The 24,532-nt window shown below is 31.9% G+C and overlaps 1 protein-coding gene across 1 annotated transcript in view; it reads right to left on the reverse strand.

The window, feature by feature from the left end:
* Positions 1 to 22,158, reverse strand: part of LOC129221104 (retinaldehyde-binding protein 1-like) — a 33,653-nt gene extending 11,495 nt beyond the window's left edge. The window contains exons 1-4 of the mRNA XM_054855551.1: positions 22,124 to 22,158; positions 16,688 to 16,835; positions 14,772 to 15,011; positions 933 to 1,120 (exon numbers count right to left, since the gene is read on the reverse strand). Coding sequence (XP_054711526.1) covers positions 933 to 1,120; positions 14,772 to 15,011; positions 16,688 to 16,814 — 555 coding nt within the window. The 5' untranslated portion in view covers positions 16,815 to 16,835; positions 22,124 to 22,158. The remainder of the gene's footprint in view (positions 1 to 932; positions 1,121 to 14,771; positions 15,012 to 16,687; positions 16,836 to 22,123) is intronic.
* Between the last annotated feature and the right edge of the window lie 2,374 nt (positions 22,159 to 24,532).

Here is a 24,532-nt window from a genome sequence, read left to right on the forward strand (position 1 = left end):
CCATTGTTGTGAAAATGCGAGAGTGATACAATTTTTTTTTTTTTTTTTTTGCCAGCACTGTACCTACTCCCCTTAAGAGATCTTTTCTTTTTTAATTAATTTCTCGTCAATTTGATGCTATAAAGATTTCTGTTTCACTCACAAGTGATTCTGACCTGAAATTGACAAATGTCTATTGCCCTTGCATTTATTACGGAGACCCCTTTCCTTTTTGTCAATGAGTGGGTTACATCTAAACAAGGGTCCTATTTCTGTGATACCCTGTCGGACCCACATGTGAGAGCTTTGCTAGTAGTTTGTACCTTTTTAACTCTTTTTATTCACACGGGGTGACTATCACATATAGAAAAGTTCAGCATAAGGAATTAAATAAAATATAAGAATTGAATAATAAAAATAAATGAAACTAACGCATAAAGTTAAACATAAAAGTAAATAAATAAATAAAATTACACAAAGGCTCTGAATTTTAGTTGCGAAATTGCTTTGAATTTAAATTACCTCGCCCAGTTGTTTAAAAAATTAATTAGTGTGATATAAGAATGATAAGTTTATGGTTTCTGAGGGGGCACGACCCATTTACACAATGAAAGGCATTTCAGAGCCTTACAAAGCATGAATGCTTCTCATGGAAAAAAACTTTGGACATGTATTCCTACGGCTTATTTTGAAGAAATTTTCTAGCACCTTTTTACGTACGCGCACCAAAATTTGTTGGTAGCACATTAAGTTTAAACGAGAGTACCCACCCCCTATGAGGCCGTAAAACGCTCCTTGTTTACGGCCTTGAATATGATAGATACCGCATAAATTTTGACGTACGGTTATAACTAAAATCCCGGCTTAAACCGAAAACACCCTCAATGATTGTTCAAGAAGAAACTAACATCAGAGTCACAATTATTATTTTTTTTTATGAAAACAGAACTTACCACAGTGGAAACATGTGCCATGAGTATTTTATATATTGAGTATATGTCCAAGATGGAGTTGACTCTTGCTTCGCCAATGTAGCTAAAACCACGAATGGAAGTCATTGGGAACAAGAGGCAGAAGTGGATCAAGAGAATAGCACATCGAGCTGCATCGTCTAAATCAATTTGTTTGGGATCCCAGGCATCTGGAAGGGAAAACAAAAACTCAATAGGCGATGGCTTTCAATAGAGACGGTAGGAAACATATCAACTTTCAGTGATTTTTCGATTCAACAGTTTTATAGTGTCGCAGAAATCACAGAATTCCATTTACTTCCGTGGATTTTCAGTTGAAGTAATGTAGTATCATGAAAATTCAAATACAGTCGATTCCGGTTAATAAGACCACATTGGGACTGAGCCATTCTGGTCCTTATAACCGGCTGGTTCAATTAAGCGAACATGACCTGTTTAGATAAATAGATCGCTTATGTGAAATTATGTTTAATCAATTCATATTTAGAACAAAAAAGATGAGGAGTGGCGATTTGTACGTTAACAATCCGATGTTTCGACTAGTACGGTGTGGGGAATTTCGGCTTTCAGTGATGCTAAAAGGAAATTTCATTCACGAAACCAATACTTAGTACCCAAGGAAGAAGGTGATATCAGCTCTGATCTTCCGCCCCGAAAATTTTCGTGTTTGCGGGTGAGGAATTCGCGTCAGCTGCAAAATTCGTTTCTCGAGAAAACTCTCTATATAACCATTTTACGTTAGTCGAATTGCGTTCTAGCCCGAATCCACCGTTGTTAAAAATTGCACATTGAAGTAAAATGAGCATTTCTAGTTATGTTTCATGTTTTGGATAAATAGTAGTATCGTTTGGGATATTTTCCCTATTTCTTCATTTTTTTCTTTTTTACTGATTGAGTGTTGATACATTAACATACTAAAAGTGAATTATTAAATGTTGTGAGTTTTTGAGGTTATTCGGTAAAATTGAAAAATGCTTTTATTTCATTTTATCGGGGGCGTAAGAAAAGAGATGGTGTCCAGGTCAGGACCCCTAGCTTGAAGCTCAAAAGCAATGAATTAATTCCTACGAAATATAAGTTTCTCAATTAACTCCTACACTATATGTATGTCTATGTAAAATTTAAATCGAATTATGACTGGATCCATTTCAATTTCAAGTAACCGAGTTCCACTTCTTGAATGAAATATTTACTGTGTGGATAGGTTTAAAAATTTGAAGGTTGAATTCTTTCCACTCCTAAATCCTTTCTTGCAAAGAATATTCTTAAAACTCGTAAAAAATATTTGGATTGATGAATCGGCGTAGTAAAGGAAAGAAAGAATAAATAATTTATAGTAATATTCTATGTTCAAATGATCCAATGTATCAATCAAAACATTTTTTTGAATTTTGTCATTCAATCCTCAAACGGTGTGTATGTGTATGTTTTTTATTTATTTTTTAAAAAGTAGCAAAGTAGCGATTACATTTCAAAAGTAGTTTGTAGTTGCTACATTTTGAAAAAAGTAGTTGTAGTTAACTACATTTGTATTAAATCAGTTGTAGTTGTAGTTTGCTACCAAAAAAATGTAGTTTGTCTAGCCACTGCACTTACCCCTTGTAGTGAAAATTTATGGGGTAAGTGGGGCTCCTTCTCTTAAACACTTGATAATAATATTTTAAACAAAGCTTCTTGCTGCAGTATGTACTTTAAGTTTAACTGTACGTGAAAGTTTAATGATCATAAAAAATAATAAAAAAATAATCTGAAAACATTTCGTTGAAAATGTGATTGAACTCGCAAAAAAATATTTTTCAGAATATTTTTTTTCACCGAGTTCTATGACCTAGAAAAATTTCCTACGAAGCCCAAATATATGCAGTACCATACATGCAGTGATATAATATGATATGATCAGTATAATAAAAAAAATAAAAACTTCGTGCATATTTCAGTATTAGAGGGTGAGCTATTTACTCCAGTGACTCACTTACCCGAACCAACAATGTTTGAAAATTAAATACATTCTTTAAAAAAAATCAATGCTTATAAACATTTTAAGAGGCAGCTTTTTTCTCTCTTTCCTTCTTTTTTTTCTTTTGCAAGTTAAATTTATAAATATTTATTTTTTACTCATAGCAAATGTATTTATGCAAATAGAAATAAGCCTTGAGTAATCACATAAACATTACTATGCCTGAAATATTTGTGTTGTTACATTTATAAAAACAGTTTTGATTTCATAGGAAAGAAAAGAAGGCAAAAGAGAGAATAATCAGTAAATGATTGAAGTAAAGTTAATGAAAGTATGTACGAGACGGATTTCCTTTTTTAAACTCGTGAAAGTTTCAACCAAAAATTTAGTTCCAGTAATTAATTACATTCCGTTGAAGAGTTCAGTTTATCATGAAAAAGGACTGATTCAACATTTTTCTGCCTTAGAGAAGAAAAGAAAAAAATATTCGAGATCTGAGGAGTAGAGGCTTTAAAGAAAAGATTAATTCATCTTGATTTGGAGAGACATAAAAGACTTTTTTAAACTTATTTCTTATTAACTCTGTTTTTGTCCTAATGGGTTTTATTTTCTGCAATATACCACAGAAAAAATCTATTTTTTTTCAAAACGCGAATAAAAGTTAATGAAAGAAATATACATTTTAAAGAAGTCAAACCAAAACCAAAAACATCATAGCTCAAATTTCAGACAAAAATGTTTTTTCTATTATATTTACCTCCGAGTCAGGCTAACAAAAGTCCGAAAATGGTCATTTTCAGTTAATTGCTGCTTTATATGTAGAATCTTATTCCACATCGAGTCAACACAACATAATTCTATAAAAACAAGAAGTTCCGTCTAGAACTAAAGGAGCATACTTTCTCGTATATCCATACTACTTTCTAGTAGCTGATCAATATAATCAAAAATAGCTAAAATCACAAATTGTTTTAAACATATTTTTTTAATATTTTAAGCTGATTTCTAGGAATAAAAATATTCCTTACTCATCCAAAAAAAATAGATGCGTAAAAAAAAACGAACGAATAAAATAGCAGCACCTTTTAAACAAAGCAGACACTTTTCTCCATTAAAAAAAATTCTTTAACAGCTTTCAAAACGAAAAAATAATAATTAAAATTAATAAACTCATTAAAATAAATTCATTTATCAAAAAAAAAATCATTTTTTCCCCTGTTGCCAAAAATATTTTTTTAAATTAATTAATTGGCTTACCAAAATAAATAAAAACAATAAAATGTCAACTTAAAGAAATAATTTTCATAAAAAATCGTCTGCGCATATCTTTATGTAGAAACATAAATGACTTCGAGTTTATTCGCCGAAAATTGAAAACCTAAATTAAAACTTTAGCGTGAAAATAAAAACACGTCATATCAACAATTCGCAACTCCAGCGCTCGAATACGCTACCTTGCGGTGATTTACAAAACTGCTAATGAAACTAAAACATTGCCACGTTGCGTTCCACGTGTGTCTGTTGACGTAAACACAGGCAGTTTGTTCTGAGTATTTATAACCGCAATCGATGAGTCTTAGTTTGCTTTCAGCTACAGAAATTAATTCGTCCCTTAGTAGTATTCTCGAGCTTCTCAAAATAATGTTAGTTTTCCTTATTTCCCTTTAAAATATGAGTTGATTGAAAATGGTGAAAGCGAAAACTGGATTAACAAACTTGGATAACGTTATACAAGGTAAAAAAATTTATTGTTTTGTATGAATTTGTAAGAATATGAGTTTTTTTTAATCTTAAATTAATTTAACTAACCATCTTTTACAGCAGCATTTAGTTGAAATGGACGGTATGCAAAATATTTTCTTGAATATATTATCGTAGAACAAAATGAAAAATGTTTCACCGAGAAAGAATTTACTTTATTCCTTTTATTCTCAGCTGAAAGGTTTCGCCAAATTTGTTTAGGGTTATTCGGAACTCCAGCGCTCGAATACGCTACCTTGCGGTGATTTATAAAACTGCGTCTGCACCTAAAACATTGCCACGTTGCGCATCACGTGTGTCTGTTGACGTAAACACAGGCAGTTTGTTCTGAGTATTTATTCGGAACTCCAGCGCTCGAATACGCTACCTTGCGGTGATTTATAAAACTGCGTCTGCACCTAAAACATTGCCACGTTGCGCATCACGTGTGTCTGTTGACGTAAACGCGGTCAGTTTGTTCTGAGTAACGCATTCAACATGTCTAAGAACGCCTTCAACAACAGAAATTAATTCGTCCCTTAGTAGTATTCTCGAGCTTCTCAAAATAATGTTAGTTTTAATTATTTCTTTCAAAAAAGTATTAAATGGTGGAAGCGTAAACAAGAAAACTCTGGATTAACAAAATTGGATAACATTATACCAGGTAAAATTTTTTATTGTTTTGTATGAATTTGTAAGAATATGAGTTTTTTTAATCTTAAATTAATTTAACTAATCATATTTTACAGCAGCATTTAGTTGGAATGGACAGTAGGGTGGGCCGAAATAAGCCGAAAAAATTTTTTTTTCGAAATCAATTTTTGGATAGCGCGCAAAAGTTGCGTAGTGAGCTAGTTAGCACTCACAAAAAATGTCTTGGATATTAAAAAATATCTAGCCGGCGCTATTTGACATTGAAAAACCGTAAAAAAAGAGAAAAATGAATTTTTGTCGAAATTTTTTTTAAAAAACTAAATTCCAAATATTTTGCTGGAATGCACCGAAAATGTTGTATAATGAGCCAGTTCGAGCCCATAAAATGTATAATTGATTTTAATGAGGATTTAACCGTTCCTTTCCGACATTAAAAATTGGAGAAAAATGAAAAAATATTGAATTTCTTTAAAAACCAATGTGAAAATAATTTTTCAAAATTAAATCATAGACTAATTAATTAAATAGCACTATTAATCATAGTAATTATTATCACGTAATAGTATCATACATTTTCTAGAATTACATATATACATAATAAAATTTTAAAAAAGAAATCTTCAAATTTGATTTATAATACCTCATGCATAATGAATATTACTTTTTGGAATAATATTGTCCCTTGTTATCAAATGATGGAAGTTCTTTCCTAGCATGAAGTTTTGCACGAATGTATCCATCTCGCGCAGTTTCACCACGAACTTTTATTGCAGCTTCGGTTATTAGTTTCACACAACGTTTCACAGCTTGCGTGTGACAGGGAAATTTCTCGAAAGTAAACTCTGTAGAATGTTCTTTGCACATTTCTTTCCATTGTTGGTCTTTTAGCTGCATTGTAAGAGTTGGCTCTGTTACAACACAGTTTGCCCAATCAACTAAATCAACATAATCAACGGCTTCAAAATGGAGTTTAGGACGCTCAAAAAATCGTACACCATCCGAGTTCTTCGTCTTCTTATTTCTAGAGTTTAGAATGCCCCTAACAGCTAATTCCCGAATGTATTTTCTTGAGTCAAACAACATTGTCGACAGTAGCTATTCAAGATAATTCAGGAAATATGCGTTATTTGAGAGAACTTTGAAAATTATCTCCTTAACGTTGTCTGGAAACTGCCTTCCAAGAGAAATCATTTTCCAAACATGTTGGGCGCCGTACTGGCAGTTCGGTTTTATTTTTATTTCAAACCACACTGGAGCATAAACTAACATTACATACTTTACAAGTATTGTAAGATTTTCTGATGGAGTTGGAGTGCCTATATACAAGCCTAACAAATGGTTTGCAGTTGTCAGCCATCGCGCATGACTGACTGAATTTGCCTCGGCTACTGTCAGCCACGCTTGAAGGACAACTGACCATCATTTACGGCAAGACAGATTCTATACAAATATTGTTGTTCAATACTTAAATTTTTTATATCTTCCATGTCCAAAACCAGAAGATTGCAGTCAATTTTATCAAATTTGACCACCGGATTTTTTTACAATCTCTAAGAAGTTGTTCGATAGCTCCAGAATATGAATGTGGCCACTTTGTGGCAACTCATTGTGGACATTGGACGCAAGAGAGGACCCCTTTAATTGCTTAACTCTCAGCTGTGGAGGTGTAGAATTACAGCATTTCTTAAAGAAGAATACTTGCGTTCAATTCATTAATCAGTTTAAAGGACTTCAGAGGATTCACATTTTTTTAATACTCAAGGGCTCTATTTGTCAAATATATATAAAATAGTTATAAAATAATCTTAGGAATAATAGAAGTAGTTGAACGCCGTTTATTATCCCGAAGAAACTACTGGAACCAAAGATTAAAAAATTAGCATCTTATGTAACTATTTTTTATTTGAGTGTGTGCATTTTTTAAAATTGGCGTACAAATGTCGCATAAAATTGAATGAATTTTCACTGTTTTTTCTAGGTAACGTATTGCGTAACATTTCAGTACTTACTTATTTCGAAACTACTTTTAATTTTTTTTTTTCATTTTGCCAATGTTTCAGTCTTAAAGGAGCGTAGCTAAATATTCTACGAAATGTATAAAAATCTTTGAGGATTTCAACTAATGCACAGACAGATACTTCTAATGCTTGTTGAAACTAGCTTCAAACTTTTATTTTTGCCTTCCCCCCTCTTTTTTTTTTTTTTTTTTTGAAAAAAGTGCATTTTTGTCCTTTTTTTCAGTTTTTCAAGGTCAAATAGCGCCGGCTAAATATTAAACAAATTTAGCGAAATTTTTTATGGGTAATAACGGGTCCATATAGCAACTTTTCCGCACTATCCAAAAACAGATTTCCAAAAAAAGTTTTTTCGGCCCACCCTAATGGACAGTATGCAAAATATTTTCTTGAATTTATTATCGTAGAACAAAATGAAAAATGTTTAACCGAGAAAGAATTTACTTTATTCCTTTTATTCTCAGCTGAAAGGTTTCGCCAAATTTGTTTAGGGTTATAGTAGTTTTAGTATTGTGCAAGCAAAGTAGCCTTGGCGAGTTTTCGCGTTTTTAGTTAAACCATTTTTAATTTTTATCATGAGTGGAATAAAATGATAGTAAAATTACAGAATTCGATAAGTAAAAAGAAATAATGGTCAATCAACTGAAAAGAAAACTACCACCATATATAAACTGTGAGTACACATTTTATTTATTTTGTTCTGAGTGAATTTGAATAAATATCAGTTTTTCAATTCGATGAAAAAAAAAACGAACTTAACAACATTGACTGGACACTTTTCCTTAACCTAATTCCACATAAATGATTTAACTAACCTTTGTTACTACAGTATCCTACTGAAATAGACAGTATGCAAATAAATTTTCTTGAAAATATTTATCGCAGAACAGATTGAAAAATCCAGAAAGAACGTTAAGAATTTGAAAAATAAAAAAAAAAGTTCGCCAAAAATCTGTTTATAGTGTTATGGTTTTAAAATTATGTGAAAGAATAATGTATCTTGACAAGATTTCGCATATCAGGTAAATCATTTCGATGACGAATGAATTAAATGCATGATTTCTTTGGATATCCAATCATATAGTCATAGAAATAAATTATCTAGTGTTAAACGTTACTCTTGACAGTCTGCCACGTATGTGCACTATGTGACAAAAATGTCAACAAATGTTGGAAATGTCACGAAACTGAACTTAATATGTACTAATGTATAGAAAAAACGGTACAAAATGAAAATGCCGTTCGAAGCGAACCAAAAATTTATGAATTCCGAATTCAACATCGTGAAAATGGCTGCTTCAGAACAACTTACTGTGTGTTCTGCATTAATTGTTTACTTTCGTAATACTTTTTGGTTTCTAATCTCTTTCTATATGGGTCAGAATAACCAAAAGACTTTGAAAAATCTTTTCAAACGAATAAAGCGAAAAAATCATACATACGAACAAAAATCACAACACTTTTAGCATTTTCTTCGTTACCACATGCGTTTGTTTTAGTTTTCAATTCCGCCATTAGACAGTGACTGCAGTGCCCCCTATAGTTCGTTGGAGTTGCGAATTAACGCAATCGATGTGTCTTAGTTTGCTTTCAGCTACAGAAATTAATTCGTCCCTTAGTAGTATTCTCGAGCTTCTCAAAATAATGTTAGTTTTTCTTATTTCTTTCAAAAAAGTATTAAATGGTGGAAGCGTAAACAAGAAAACTCTGGATTAACAAAATTGGATAACGTTATACCAGGTAAAAAATTTTTATTGTTTTGTATGAATTTGTAAGAATATGAGTTTTTTTTAATCTTAAATTAATTTAACTAATCATATTTTACAGCAGCATTTAGTTGGAATGGACAGTATGCAAAATATTTTCTTGAATATATTATCGTAGAACAAAATGAATAACCGAGAAAGAATTTACTTTATTCCTTTTATTCTCAGCTGAAAGGTTTCGCCAAATTTGTTTAGGGTTATAGTAGTTTTAGTATTGTGCAAGCAAAGTAGCCTTGGCGAGTTTTCGCGTTTTTAGTTAAACCATTTTTAATTTTTATCATGAGTGGAATAAAATGATAGTAAGATTACAGAATTCGATAAGTAAAAAGAAATAATGGTCAATCAACTGAAAAGAAAACTACCACCATATATAAACTGTGAGTACACATTTTATTTATTTTGTTCTGAGTGAATTTGAATAAATATCAGTTTTTCAATTCGATGAAAAAAAAACGAACTTAACAACATTGACTGGACACTTTTCTTTAACCTAATTCCACATAAATGATTTAAATAAAATTTGTTACTACAGTATCCTACTGAAATAGACAGTATGCAAATAAATTTTCTTGAAAATATTTATCGCAGAACAGATTGAAAAATCCAGAAAGAACGTTAAGAATTTGAACAATAAAAAATAAAAGTTCGCCAAAAATCTGTTTATAGTGTTATGGTTTTAAAATTATGTGAAAGAATAATGTATCTTGACAAGATTTCGCATATCAGGTAAATTATTTCCATGACGAATGAATTAAATGCATGATTTCTTTGGATATCCAATCATATAGTCATAGAAATAAATTATCTAGTGTTAAACGTTACTCTTGACAGTCTGCCACGTATGTGCACTATGTGACAAAAATGTCAACAAATGCTGGAAATGTCACGAAACTGAACTTAATATGTACTAATGTATAGAAAAAACGGTACAAAATGAAAATGCCGTTCGAAGCGAACCAAAAATTTATGAATTCCGAATTCAACATCGTGAAAATGGCTGCTTCAGAACAACTTACTGTGTGTTCTACATTAATTGTTTACTTTCGTAATACTTTTTGGTTTCTAATCTCTTTCTATATGGGTCAGAATATCCACAAGACTTTGAAAAATCTTTTCAAACGAATAAAGCGAAAAAATCATACATACGAACAAAAATCACAACACTTTTAGCATTTTCTTCGCTACCACATGCGTTTGTTTTAGTTTTCAATTCCGCCATTAAACAGTGACTGCAGTGCCCCCTATAGTTCGTTGGAGTTGCGAATAGTTTTAGTATTGTGCGAGCAAAGTAGCCTTGGCGAGATTTCGCGTTTTTAGTTAAACCATTTTTAATTTTTATTATGAGTGGAATAAAATGGTAGTAAGATTACAGAATTCGATAAGTAAAAAGAAATAATGGTCAATCAACTGAAAAGAAAACTACCACCATATATCCGTAAGAATTCTGTAGATGATTTGCATAACTTGACATAATTCGGAACTCCAGCGCTTGAATACGCTACCTTGCGGTGATTTACAAAACTGCAAATGAAACTAAAATTTTGCCACGTTGCGTTCCATGTGTGTCTGTTGACGTAAACACAGGCAGTTTGTTCTGAGTATTTATTAACGCAATCGATGTGTCTTAGTTTGCTTTCAGCTACAGAAATTAATTCGTCCCTTAGTAGTATTCTCGAGCTCCTCAAAATAATGTTAGTTTTCATTATTTCCTTAATAATAGGTGAAAGCGAAAATTCTGGATTAACAAACTTGGATTACGTTCTACAAGGTAAAAAATTTTATTGTTTTGTATGAATTTGCAAGAATATGGGAGTTTTTTTAATCTTAAATTAATTAAACTTACCATATTTTACAGCAGCATTTAGTTGGAATGGACAGTATGCAAAATCTTTTCTTGAATATATTATCGTAGAACAAAATGAATAACCGAGAAAGAATTTACTTTATTCCTTTTATTCTCAGCTGAAAAGTTTCGCCAAATTTGTTTAGGGTTATAGTTTTGGTATTGTGCGAGCAAAGTAGCCTTGGCGAGATTTCGCGTTTTTAATTAAACCATTTTTAATTTTTATCATGAGTGGAATAAAATGGTAGTAAGATTACAGAATTCGATAAGTGAAAGGAAATAATGGTCAATCAACTGAAAAGAAAACTACCACCATATATTCGTGAGAATTTTGTTGATGATTTGCATAACATGACACAATTAAATCGTAGTTCAGAAATTAGAAAAATCGAAACAGAAAATTTTTAAATGAACCGATTCGGGAATTCCAGAGAGATAACTCGGCTACAAATGGAAAACAATAAGCGCTAGCCAAGCAAGGCAAAAAAGTATCATCTTCTATCGATAACAATTTGTAATGTCATATTGAATTTTCTAGCATTAATTGTTATTCTTGTCAGGCCACAATTATTATTTAGTTTTATCAAGAATTGATAAATATCGAATTCAACATCGTGGAAATAGCTGCTTAGAACTACGGACTACGTAGTTTGCATTAATCTTTGACGTTTAGTAATGCTTCTTGAATTCTCATTTCTTTCTACGTGAGCCAGAATATCCACAAGACTTTGAAAATTAATTTAAAAAGAATAAAGCGAAAAAATGATACGTACGAACAAAAATCACAACACTTTTAGCATTTTCTTCGTTACCATGTGCGTTTGTTTTAGTTTTCAAGTCCGCCATTAGACAGTGACTTCAGTGCCCCCTAAAATTCGTTGGAGTTGCGAATTGAATCGTAACTCAGAAATTAGAAAAATCGAAACAGAAAAATTTTAAATTAACCGATTCGGGAATTCGAGAGAAATAACTCAGCAACAAATGCAAAACAATAAGCGCTAGCCAAGCAAGGCAAAGAAGTATTATCTTCTTTCGATAATAATTTGTAATGTCATATTGAATTTTCTAGCATTAATTGTTGTTCTTGTCAGGCCACAATTATTATTTAGTTTTATCAAGAATTGATAAATATCGAATTCAACATCGTGGAAATAGCTGCTTAGAACTACGAACTACGTAGTTTGCATTAATCTTTGACGTTTAGTAATGCTTCTTGAATTCTCATTTCTTTCTACGTGGGCCAGAATATCCACAAGACTTTGAAAATTAATTTAAAAAGAATAAAGCGAAAAATATCATACATACGAACAAAAATCACAACACTTTTAGCATATTCTTCGTTACCACATGCGTTTGTTTTAGTTTTTAAGTCGGCCATTAGACAGTGACTGCAGTGCCCCCTATAGTTCGTTGGAGTTGCGAATAAGTATTTCACAGTTGAAAATATAGCTGCGGAGTCGGAGTCGGAGTCAGTCTCATTTTGAGATAAAGGAGTCGGAGTCGAATATCCAAGAATCGGAGTCAGTCATTTGTCCTTCCGTGTATAAATTTTTGCCAAAGCTACGAAGTCAGAGTCGAAGTCGCGGAGTCGGTGTCCGATTAATTGTCGGGCACAGGAGTCGGATTCGGAGTCGGGTGCCCCTAAATTCTTGGAGTCGGAGTCTGGAGTTTGGCGTCAAGAGTTTGTTTGAAAAAAATCCGCCTTCAAGTACGGAATCTACATTGATTTTCAGTTTCTCAAAAGGCGCTAATGTTAAGGGATTTGAACTGTTCAAAATGGAACGGAAAATTGTTCAAATCAAAAAGATATTTTATATACAAGTTTTTCATCAAAAGCTTTTTCCTACAAAGTTTGTTTGAAACGAATTCGCCTCACAGTTCGGAATTGTCTTGAATTTCCCCGTAGGCGGTAATGTTAAGTTTTTTTGAACGGTTCAAAATTGAGAAAAAATAGTTCAAATCAAAAAGTGAAATATTGGAATAAGGTGTCCTCGCCGAGATCTTTCGAACAAAAAAAAATTGTTCGAATTGGACTATTCATTCAAAAGTTATTAAAGGGGGGCGGGGGGACAGACAAACAGACCCACAGACCGACAGACATTTTCCCCCATCTCAATACCCTACTTTCCAATTTTTAATTTTTCGATATTTTATTTATTTTTGACTTTTTTTTGTTTTTCGCGATATTTTTAAGATGCACTAATCCTTCTTTCATGCTTTTTCCTTCTTTTTCTGACTTTTACCGGGAAAGTAGGCTAAAAATTCGATTACAATTATTTACCAGCATAAAAGTGCGCGAGCCCCATCCTTTGCATGCCGCAGACGAAAGTTTTTTTCGCTCTTCTGCAAAAGTAGCAGTAATGTGACTTATGTTAATTTGGCTCTGAGGTATAAATGTTACACATTTCCGTCGTACATACTTTTAGGAAAAAATTCTTTGTTATATGTAGATTATAATTGCGATCCATTTTTAACAAATGTGTGTGTTTTCTTTTCTTCTTTCTACAGCTCTTTTTTTCGGTGGAAAACGTATCGATACTTTTCTGCCAACGGCATCGGACTCGTCAGATGCTTTCTCTAGGAAGTCCCCAACAATTCACATGATGTTTCCATTTTAGATTTTTATTAGATTTAACAATGCTAAAAGATTTTTGCGATTATTTTTATGAGTCAATTGTTTTGCTAAATACTTGTAGAGTGACGATACCTCAATTTACTCCATGTTATCCCAGAAAAGTACAAATTTGTGCAAATGAATGCTTAAATTTTATCTAACCACTTGAGTCGATTACATGTAAATTAAAATATTAAGATTCGAATTTTAAAAATTAAAATTAGAATGACGTGTTTAGGAATCACAAGAATTTCCTCTGCAATGAACACGTGTGTAAACTCGCCCGCTTCTCTTTTCTGAATGCAGCCTCCAGAACGCTAACCTATCTTTAACTATTATCGATTCTTTAAACACAATGAGCAACAGCAATAAAGTAAACTTCTACGTTTAACTTTTTTGGATTGAGCTAACTGTCTCATCGGCTAACTGATTAATTGTGCATTGTTTTCACTCGAGTCATTCGAAAATTCCTTTCATTCCTCAGGGTTTTTTATATAACAGGGTTTCCGATGATGCTTTCAAACTGTCAGGTAGCTCTAAATAGAAAAATCAATGGAAAAAAATCGAAGTTCGCTCTTCCATGAGATATGGCATTTTGCTCCGTAAAATTATATGCTCAAAGGAAACAATATAAGGTATGTAAAGTATTTTTCTGTCGATCATTTTCTTCAAAACCAAAATTATTGCCAAATGACAAGTCAAATCCTAAAATATCGCCATTAGATAGTGTTCCGAAATGAATAGAGTGAGTTCGGCAATTGTACAATGTACAGTTGGCAATCGATGGCGAACTTGGCGACAATTTTTTACTTGTGAAACAGGTCGACGGGATAATACGTAAAGACCCTAGGTTAAAATTCAAACAAATATGACACTAAACTCCGATGCAATATTAAAATTTTAATCATTTCATTTATTTATTTATTTATTTTTAAGGAGCCCAATTTTTTCTAATGCAGCGCAAGCTTAGGAGGATGTCTTTGTCCTTGGAACCAGGCGTATGTCTATAAATGTTTCAGTACTAGAAGGTTCGATATTGATTATTGCAGACAGTAAATCTTTCTTCAGCGAATGACTATTCCTCAGATCTCTAACAATTTTTTCTTTTCTTAATGGCAACATTAGGAAAATGTTGCACTTATTTCGATCTTTAAACAAACATATCACTCTCACTCAGTGCTTGCTATTAGTGTTGACGGCAAAGTGTACATAAGCGCAAATCAAATACTTACACCCCCTTGTATAAATCACGGTCCTTCCCTGCTTGTCTCGGTGCGGCAGAACTCCAACCATTTGCCGATCTAGGACTTCTTGTATCTTGTCGATGTTAGTGCCTTCTAACAGTTCCCGTATGTTTCGTCTCATGGTGCAGTAGCGTCTCAGCTTCTCCTGACTTTTTTTAATATTGTACTTCTGAGCACGCAAGAACCACAGCAGAAAGGCATCGTCCGTCCTCGATCGAATATTTTCTCCTGTTGTATGAGAAAAGAAAGGGAATTGAAAGATAACTTCGCAATGTTAATGATTACATATGTTTGTTGTTATTGACATTTCATTCAAAAATACCAATTTGTTCGTACGTTTTTGGCTCAGAACACGCAGAGTTTTCCATTACAGCTCACCAAACGTTCAAAAAACTTGACAAACAAGAAAATCATTACACTAAAATTTGAAATAAAAATTCTGAAAATTTGGCAAAGTAGGAGCATTTAAAGCAATTAATTTCTCACTAAGCATGAGCGGAAGATAACAATTTATTTTTAAAAATTTCATAGCCAAATAGATTTGGAATCTTATGAAAAATATTCCAGTTGAACATCATAAAAACGTAAAAAAGATATCGGTGACCTAATGAGCCGAATTTCAATGCCTCTCGGATGGACGATGAATTGTATGGAATCGTTTGCAAATTTGAAACACTTGCCTGCAATCGCTCAGTGTAGTTCATGATAAAAACAGATTATTTGTTAACGATTCCTTGCGAGTCGTCACTTATCCAAAAATAATTGGAATGCGATTCATTAGGTCAACAATATCGTTTTAAGTTTTATGTTGTTCAACTGGATTTCTTTTATAAAATGCCAAATGAATTTGGCTATGAAGTTTTGAAAGTTATAAATTGCTATCTTTCGTACTATGCGCACTGAGAATATAATTGCTTTAAAGGCTCACATTTTATCAAGTGTTCAAACTTTTTGTTCCAAATTTTTGTATAATGATTCTCTTGTATGCTGCCAAGCCTACTAAAAGTTTAGTCTTGCAGGTTAAACAGCGGCAAGTTGGTTATAAAAACAGATGTGTACTGTATATGGGAGTGTCTATGTGTATGTTTCTTATACAAATCTGTAGTCTCTGCCAAATTTGGCACCAAAGTCCTTTGATGCTCAAGAATTCACATATAGTTAGGGCAAACCTCATCCGACAGCATTCGGAGGGTTACGCACATCCAAATTATAGCAGTACGAAACTGCCAGATTAAGTTTGCCCCAACAATGCAGGACTTTGGGAGTTTTCAAAATATTCAGAGATCAAAATTCAAATTTTAGTCATAAAATTGCTCTTTTCTGCTCGTTTATGGGAAAATTTACACTATTTATCTTTCTTTATTTGAAGCCTAACTGTTTAACATGCGTCACTTGACGCATTTTTTTATTTTCGATGTTAGACCGTGCAACGCCGTGAAAATCAGCTAGTGAAATTATATAACAAATAATACGGGCAAAAATTAGTAGTTGTCACTACGTGTAGTTGGCACCTCTGATTTCATCTTGATCATCGTGAAAATGACATTTTTAAAAGAAGCATTGCAGCTGCTGTAATTAACATCGTTACAAACAAAAACAAAACTAACGCTAAAAAAATAGATTTGTTATATAGTAGGGTTAAAACTACATAATGTTATATGCTTTTAAACTAAAAAAAAAAAAAAAAAACTCGCAAACGGTAAGAAATGCCACATGAACCCAACTGGGATCGCGCGCGCGAACCAATGTTTAGGAACTCCTTCCCTTCCCGAGAGATTATAGGCCAACAAGGATCAGCATTCGGTAACGGATTGCATTACTTCTAAATGACTTGGTCACATGAGCTTCTATGTAAACATAATGTTTACAAACGTTATTTTTAAAAATATTAAATCATCGCTTACTCTTAAGAAACTCTTTGAGACTTTTTAAACCATTTCTGATGTTCTCTTCCGTTTCGTTTATTTCGTTTTCCACTTTCGCTCTTATTTCTTCCGGAATCGTTTCGCAGCACATAGGCAGGAATTCCATTTTCCAATGTGAAAACAGTACCTTCGATAGAAATGTGCATGATTATGCTTGAACAATAATTGTAAACAACTTCACTGGATTAAAAATAATAAATACTGAATTAAACAATGTATGACATTTCGCTCACCGGCGACAATATGGGACATCTCAAAAGGTATCGGAGGAAATCAAGGTTTTTACGCAATACTACAATTGACAGATTTATTCTCAAAATGTGCTCAAGATTTCTGATGTTTTCCTTATATTGACTGGTTGATTTTTGCACTCTCAATAAAAAAACATTTAAAGTTTGAAAAGTTTGTTTTTAAACTGAAATTATAAAGATGGACCTTCTATCTAAACCAGGGTTTGTCAACCTTTTTTGACCCGCGAACAGGCAAAATCTTTGTAAAAAAACTCCCTGACAAGTGAGAGTTTTTTTTTTTTTTTTTTTAATGTCTCGCAAAGTTTCAAATAATATACTACAAAAAAAAAACATTCAGACAAAAAAATCCCCCCTCCCCTTTACTTTTTATTTTTTTCCTCCGCAAAACAATAAACTTTCGACTCACGGACTGTTATCGAAAAACATAGCGGGCCTCTGACAGTTTTTTTGATACATAATAAATAAAACTTTACTTGATACTAAAGAACTATCACAATATACTTAAATATTAAGATAGTAGACAGCTAATTATTGTAATAACCATCCATGAGTAAGCATTACAGAAAAATCATAGATAATTTCAAAAACTAATCACAAAATTCTCACAAAAAACGTCGCATAGGATATTATTATTTTCTTTTTTATTATTATAATTTTAAATACGATTTCTTTTAAATTATCGATGAGTAAAAATTTCAGAGGGTCGGCAAAATTTTACTGCGGACAGGTGTCCGCCACACCGCCGGTTGAGAATTGCTGATCTAAACAACTGTACTGTAGCGAGAAAGATTATTTGAATTTTTGATTGTAAATCAATAGTTACTACTTTTCTTCACATGTTTGAGTGACACTATTGTCGTTATACTGACCTATATAAGGAAAAACCTTAACATGAACGCGTATTGATTAGTTGTTAGCATAAAAACTTCGTTAACGTAACATTCCCAAATGAGTCTCAGTTATTCGAAAAAAAATTATTTGGTTCTTATTTAAAAGCTTTAATGCAGGTATTATTAATTCTGCTATACACTCTGTAAGTGTCAAAATTATTTTGTTCGTATATAATTGGGGAGAGTCGAGATTAATGGGACACCTGCATTTGTGTATGCTTGTAAATTAAATATTAGAACTCATTTCTTGTTTTTAAACTCCATATAGCACATTGATTGTAATTGTTTTCCGACATACGGCATGTTTGTGGTCAAAACAGAAAACATTATTTTCCACCGACTTTAAAGATGAGGCTGTTCTCAGTTCATACCGTATGTTTGTTTGCCTCCTTTTTTCTGATTTATTTGTTAGCTCATAGCATCTCACTTTAAACTGATTGTGATTATTCTTGTTTTATGAATAGAGATGGTCTAACTTAAGTGGTCCTATACCTTTGCTTGAACAAATTTGAAGCGCGTACTCTGGAAAAGTAGTGATGTCCAACCCCATTTTTTAGGCCACAAATGCGGTTTTTTTTTGTTTTTTTTGTTTTTTTTTTGCGTGCGTGTGTGTGTGTGTGTGTGCAATACTCAGGTAGACCACCAATATTACCATTATGAGGCAGTCAGAGAGTTTCAAAAGGATCCTCTAAATAGTCGAAACAACGCATCCAAACTTACTGCAACTCGTATCGTTTCGTAGTGAGATATTCGTCTATTCATAAAACATTTTTGGATGGAGAAACCTACTTATGGAGTTATACTCTTCGAGACATTGAGAAACAAAGGGATGATAGTGGACGTTTTAGTTTCGAGTAAAACGCGTTTAAAGTTCAGATCGTGGGTAGAATTGCACAATTTCTTTTTTTAGGATTTTAAAGATAAAGGTCCTAGGTAGATTTTCATTGGAATTTGTTTCTAAATCATGCTATATAGGCTATATATCATGCTAGCATTCCAGGGCTACTAGTACTATCTCTGCCTCATAACAGTGGAGATGTTCTCCTACCATTCGTATTATCTCAAAATTTTTTAATTTGGCACTTACATTCCTTTGCTTCTAACTGCCTCATTTGTTCCATAGAAATACAGTTACGTGTAAAAATACAGTTATGTGTGTACATGGCAAATTTCATGTAGTTTCCCTATTAAGCGACTAAATATGAAACTATTGTTTAAAAAAAAAGGTTGCCATAAAACAGTGACATTAATAATAAATCATAATGAGAATTTTGAACGAATGTTTTTTTTTTTTTTTGGAGTCAACAAGAAATCTATTATTTGTCATTATTCTGGTGATATATTCATCTTCTCTGCAAAAAATAGATATAGGGTTCAAGTAAGGAGATACTAGATTTTATGCCCAGAACTTGTATTTTTGAGAAATATAAATTTGTTTTGGAAACCGTTTATATTTAAATGGTTCTCATCAAATAAGCACACAAATAAATCCCCAGATAGGAATAAAAATTAGTTTTTAGAGCCAAATGCTTACATTTTTAAACGTGTTGATAGGTAATTTTTATTTCTTCAAAAAAAATTCTTTCTTTCTTTTTTTTAAATTTTTTTTAAATTTGAAGCAAGTACGTATAAGGTTACACATTATTTTACCCATCGTTTTTCGTTGGCGTCAAAAATTATGCTTCAAAATAGTATCGATGGTGTCCAAAGATTTTTTTCTCTACATTTTGGAACAATTCCATTCAGTTTTTAAGTCAGTTTTTTTTTTCTTTTTCTTTTTCAAAAGTATATTTATTAAACTTCAGAACTAAGTCAAGTTCTTATTTGTTCACAAAAAATTTCTTAGGAATAGAAAATGATATCTAACGACAAGATCAATTGTTTTTTAAAATTTTACAACCAAAAAATGCATTTATTGAGAAAAAAAACAAAAGTTAGAATTTTATGCACATTATTTTTATTTTTATTTTAAAACTTTTTAAAAATAAAGCCACTAACGACCATTAATTATAGCAATATTTATTCATATTATGGCATTTAATGGGCTTATTCGAGAAAAATGTTGTTGTAATACAGAATTTCTTGCCTTTATATTCAATATTTTGATCAGGTTCCGCATAATGAGCAAATATTTCAAATACATTTTTAATTAAATTAATTGTTTAGTTTAATTTATCAGCTATACTGAGTCAGAACTCATTTTCTCAATTTTTCATCTTTATTTTAACATAAAACTAAATTGAATTAAGTTATGCTTAAAACAGGCTACAATAATCGAGTCTATAATTTTGTCCACCAGAGTAGAAGGTATTGAAAGGAAAATAACTTCAAAACGTGCAGTAAAGAAAATAATAATAATTGTTTTACCTTTCCGGACACAAGAAGTAACAGCGAGAAATTCCAAGCACATACATTAATAAATTCATAGAGATGAAAATTACATGCATTTCTTTAAAGCTACTATAAATACCTACTTTTTGAAGAACAGATTCCATTGAAACTTCTAAAATCATCGACATTATTTCACTCAAAATTTGTGCAATGAATCGGCTATTTTCTCTTACTAAAGAAGGTCGTAACTCCAAAAAACATCAAAGCAATTTCATTGAAAATTTGTGCAATGAAGAAGCTATTTTCCTGCACTGAAGAAGGAATTCATTGTAATTCTGAAAAGCATCAATTCAATTACGTTAAAAATGGCAAGAAAATGGTTATTTGTTCAGTGCAGAAAGGATTCATTGCATCTCTAAAACACATCTAAGAATTCCAATAAAAATGTGTTAAATGAAATAGTTATTTCCTTGCACCGAAGAAGGAATACATTGTAACTCTAAACAGCATCAAAGTAATTTTACTAAAAATTTGTGCAATTAAATGGTTATATTCTTGTACTGAAGAAAAGACAAATTGTAACTCCGAAAAGCATCGATGTAATTACGTTAAAAACGGCAAGAGATTTTTTTTCAGTGCAGAAAGGATTAATTGCATATATGAAAGATATCTATAAAATTTCACCAAAATATGGTTAAAAAATTTCTTGCACCGATAAAGGCTTCACTGCAACTGAGAACATTCAATAAACAATACTGTAAATTTTTGCCAAAAAATGCAGAATTTTTCAATGTATGTATAAGTTATCTCAACGGTAATCACTTGAATATTAATAGAATTTTTTCTTACGCCGATGCTCTACTAAAAAAAAAACTAATTCTTTACCTTAGAGTTTCGTTTCACACGTACTTGAGCTTCAGGAGACGGAATGGATCTTTGACAAAAATGAGAGGAATTTCGAAAAAAAATTTTGTCGGAGAATCTATTCTCATTTGTTGTTTGCTAATTAAATTTCATCATGCAAATCAAAGAGAGGCTGGGGATGAAGAGCTCTGACGTATTTCAAGTTTTACTCATCTTATTCTTCCCATTAGAATAGCTCTGATAAATTTAATAACTGATTAAACGACTTCCTTCTAGCAATTTGTCCAAGGTAAATGCTTGTTTTGTTTTTCATTGTGATTAATGATATTAAACTCAAAGATAATGTCAACATATTTACGAAATTCGTTTCGAAATGGTTACGGTTATTTCATATGTCCAGTTGACGGAAAATGCAATACTTGGCGTAAATGCAGTACTTTACTAATAATGCGATATTACTATCACAATCATAAGTAATTTATCTAAGGTTTCTTCTTAAAGCTACCTCATTGTCAAAATCCATTTTTTTTTTATTTGTTTATTTTTTTTTTTATTTAATTTATTTTTTTACTTTTTTTATTTTTATTTTATTTTATTTTATGTTTATTATTATTATTATTATTATTATTATTATTTATTTATTTATTTTACTTTTTATTTATTTATTTATTTATTTATTTATTTATTTATTTTATTTATTTATTTTATTTTATTTATTTATTTATTTATTTTTTTTTGAAGCTTGAGAACCTTTCTTGTTTGGAATTTATTTTTAAAAATCTCTAGGAAAAAATACCCTCTGCAAATTATTAAACATGCTGCTGAATCCCCTAAATGCTGGGCTTTCCATGTGAGACTTTCAGTTTCTACTTAAATCTTCCTTCTTCTAATTCAGAACACTATTATTTGAGACTCGCTCCTCCAGGAGACACTGTCTCAAAAATTAAAATTAAGATGGCTTTCTTTAAAAAAAATTCTGTACTTTTCTATGTTTTTTGAACTTATTTTTACAAAAAAGCAAAAGTTAATAGCAAAAAGTAAAAAAGTCTAACACCTGAGATTGTATTATAAATATTTACCTTTGTCACAACAGCACACTTTAACACATTCTCGCGTAAAAATGTAGGAACTTATTAGAATGAAAATAGTAGGGTCAGTTTTTTGAGTTACAAGGAAACTACTCTGCGATTGGAGGAAATAGCGTGACCCTAATAGCAGCATCGCTATTTAATAAATTGATTTAGATGCTTTATAACAAGAATTAAATTGACGAATATCATCAGCGAAAAAAAAAAACACTTCAAAAAAAAAAGCCAAAAATGAAAATTTATGTGTGTATTATACGTAAGATAACTCAGTTCAACTGACGCATTTCACTTCGATGTAATGCGAACAACACTTGCACTTTTTAATTTACTCTTTTCTGCTAACGTCTGTTAGTGTAATCGACCGATCATTACATTTACGGCAACCGAAGCTATCACAGTCATGTATAACATAATACACTTGAAAATACTTCCCCCGTGACCTCAAAATTACACGCTCCGATCCACTCATTCATTGTTTCCAATTTAGCAGCGAAGCTTCTTTCTTTGTTATCTTTTAATAGAGGAAAGCATTTTTTTTCCTTCTAAATCTTTCATTGAAACGAAATTTTTATAACTTCCTCGACTCAAAGTTAGACATAAAAAACCTTTTGATGAGAAGGAGAATTAGACGAAGCATCCAATGGGGTCGTTTCCAAAATTTTAAAAGTATTTTTTTCTGAAAGAGCATGTTTAAAAACATAGGATCTGACCATTTTTTGATACATTTGTTTACGCTTAATATTTTTAAAAAATTACTTAAATCGGAGAGCTTTCATTGTTTAAGGCTCCTGCCGATGCCATCACAAATGATGAAATACCATTCCGTGTTGCCATTCACAGCGCAAAATATTTAATTCGCATCTTTACTCATGTGTATTGGCAACGATATGGTTGATAGCAAGCGTAGAGCGCAATTTTAATTCGCTGCTTGATAATCATAACGTGGAAACGAAGTAGAAAAATGCGGGGGGGGGGGGTGCTACTTTACAACGAAAAACGAGCTGATGTGTGCATCACATGACTTCCTTTTACTCCAATTTTAATGTAATTTTCCCATTATTGGTAATTTTAATGTGATTTGTAATGTTGATGATGTGATAGTTGGGATGTGATAATGTAGTTTACTCTCTGAATATCACCAACAGTCGCCAAACTAAAACCAGATTTTAAAAAAAATCGCAAATTTTTCGTCAAGTTGGCGACAAAACTTGACGAGCAAAAGACTGGCGATATATTGAAAAGTGTCCACCGAATTGTAACACCACTTGAGTTTACATCGAAATTGACTATGAATTCCCCCCAAAAAGGGACAAAAAACCCACCTTAAAAAAACCCGAATGCAACCAAAAGGGGAGGTGCACAACTAGACCCCACCAGAAGTCTACGTACCGAATTTCAACTTCCTAGGACATACCGTTCTTGAGTTATTTGACATACATCCGTACATACAGACGTCACGAGAAAATTCGTTGTAACTAACTCGGGAATCGTCAAAATGGATATTTCGCGTGTCTATACGTTCTTAGACACTTATCCACGTGTGGTCGAGTCGAAAAAAAAAAACTCAACATTCGTTCGGAAGTGAGCAAAATGGAAATTAAGGTCGATTTTTGAGTGAAATTTTTTTCGCGAATACAATAACTTCCTTTTTTGAAAAAGGAAGTAAAAATCAGTGAAAACCTACAAAAGATGCGTACTGTGCATGTATTTCACTCAAAACTTTAAAAAGTCCACGTACAACCCTCTGCTTCTCACTGCCTCGTATGGCGCCACAATTTTAAGATGATAGCTTGATGAAAATTAACTTAATGATTTTTAGATTTTTGTTATTTGAAAATTATTTAAAAATCGGCAGCTAATCCTATATTTAGGCGGTTCTCTCAAAACTGCATTTGAAATGAACATTCATTGCGATGCAGAAACATATTCAATGTGGTAGTTAAATTATTCCTGTGAAGGATAACTTTTTATGATTGTTCACTTTTTAAAAGTAAAACGCCTATAGATCATATTTATTTAAAACACATGTTTGCCAAAAACTTAAAAAACAAAATTGAATGCTTTAAATGCGACAAACATCATGTGTCGAATATGGTGCTCGTTCTATGGGCAAATTCTTGTTTGAAAAATTACCGCAATTTTCGATTCAACTTCTTAGAAAAACTTACAATTGAACAGATTGTCTAAAATGATTTCTTCTTCTTGAACAGCTACATTTTTTTGCCGCTGACCTTGAGACAGGGAAACAAAAGCACGGATTTTTATCTATCGAAGAAGGCATTTTCCTTTCATTAAAGCAAAATTTATTGCGTAATATCAAATAATTGTGCTATCAAAGTATGAAGTATGATACAAGGAAATCGTAAATGACTACCAAATGATGTAGGATGCAATGCTTAA

This window comes from Uloborus diversus, chromosome 4 (genome assembly GCF_026930045.1).
Source record: "Uloborus diversus isolate 005 chromosome 4, Udiv.v.3.1, whole genome shotgun sequence".
NCBI classification, from domain to species: domain Eukaryota; kingdom Metazoa; phylum Arthropoda; class Arachnida; order Araneae; family Uloboridae; genus Uloborus; species Uloborus diversus.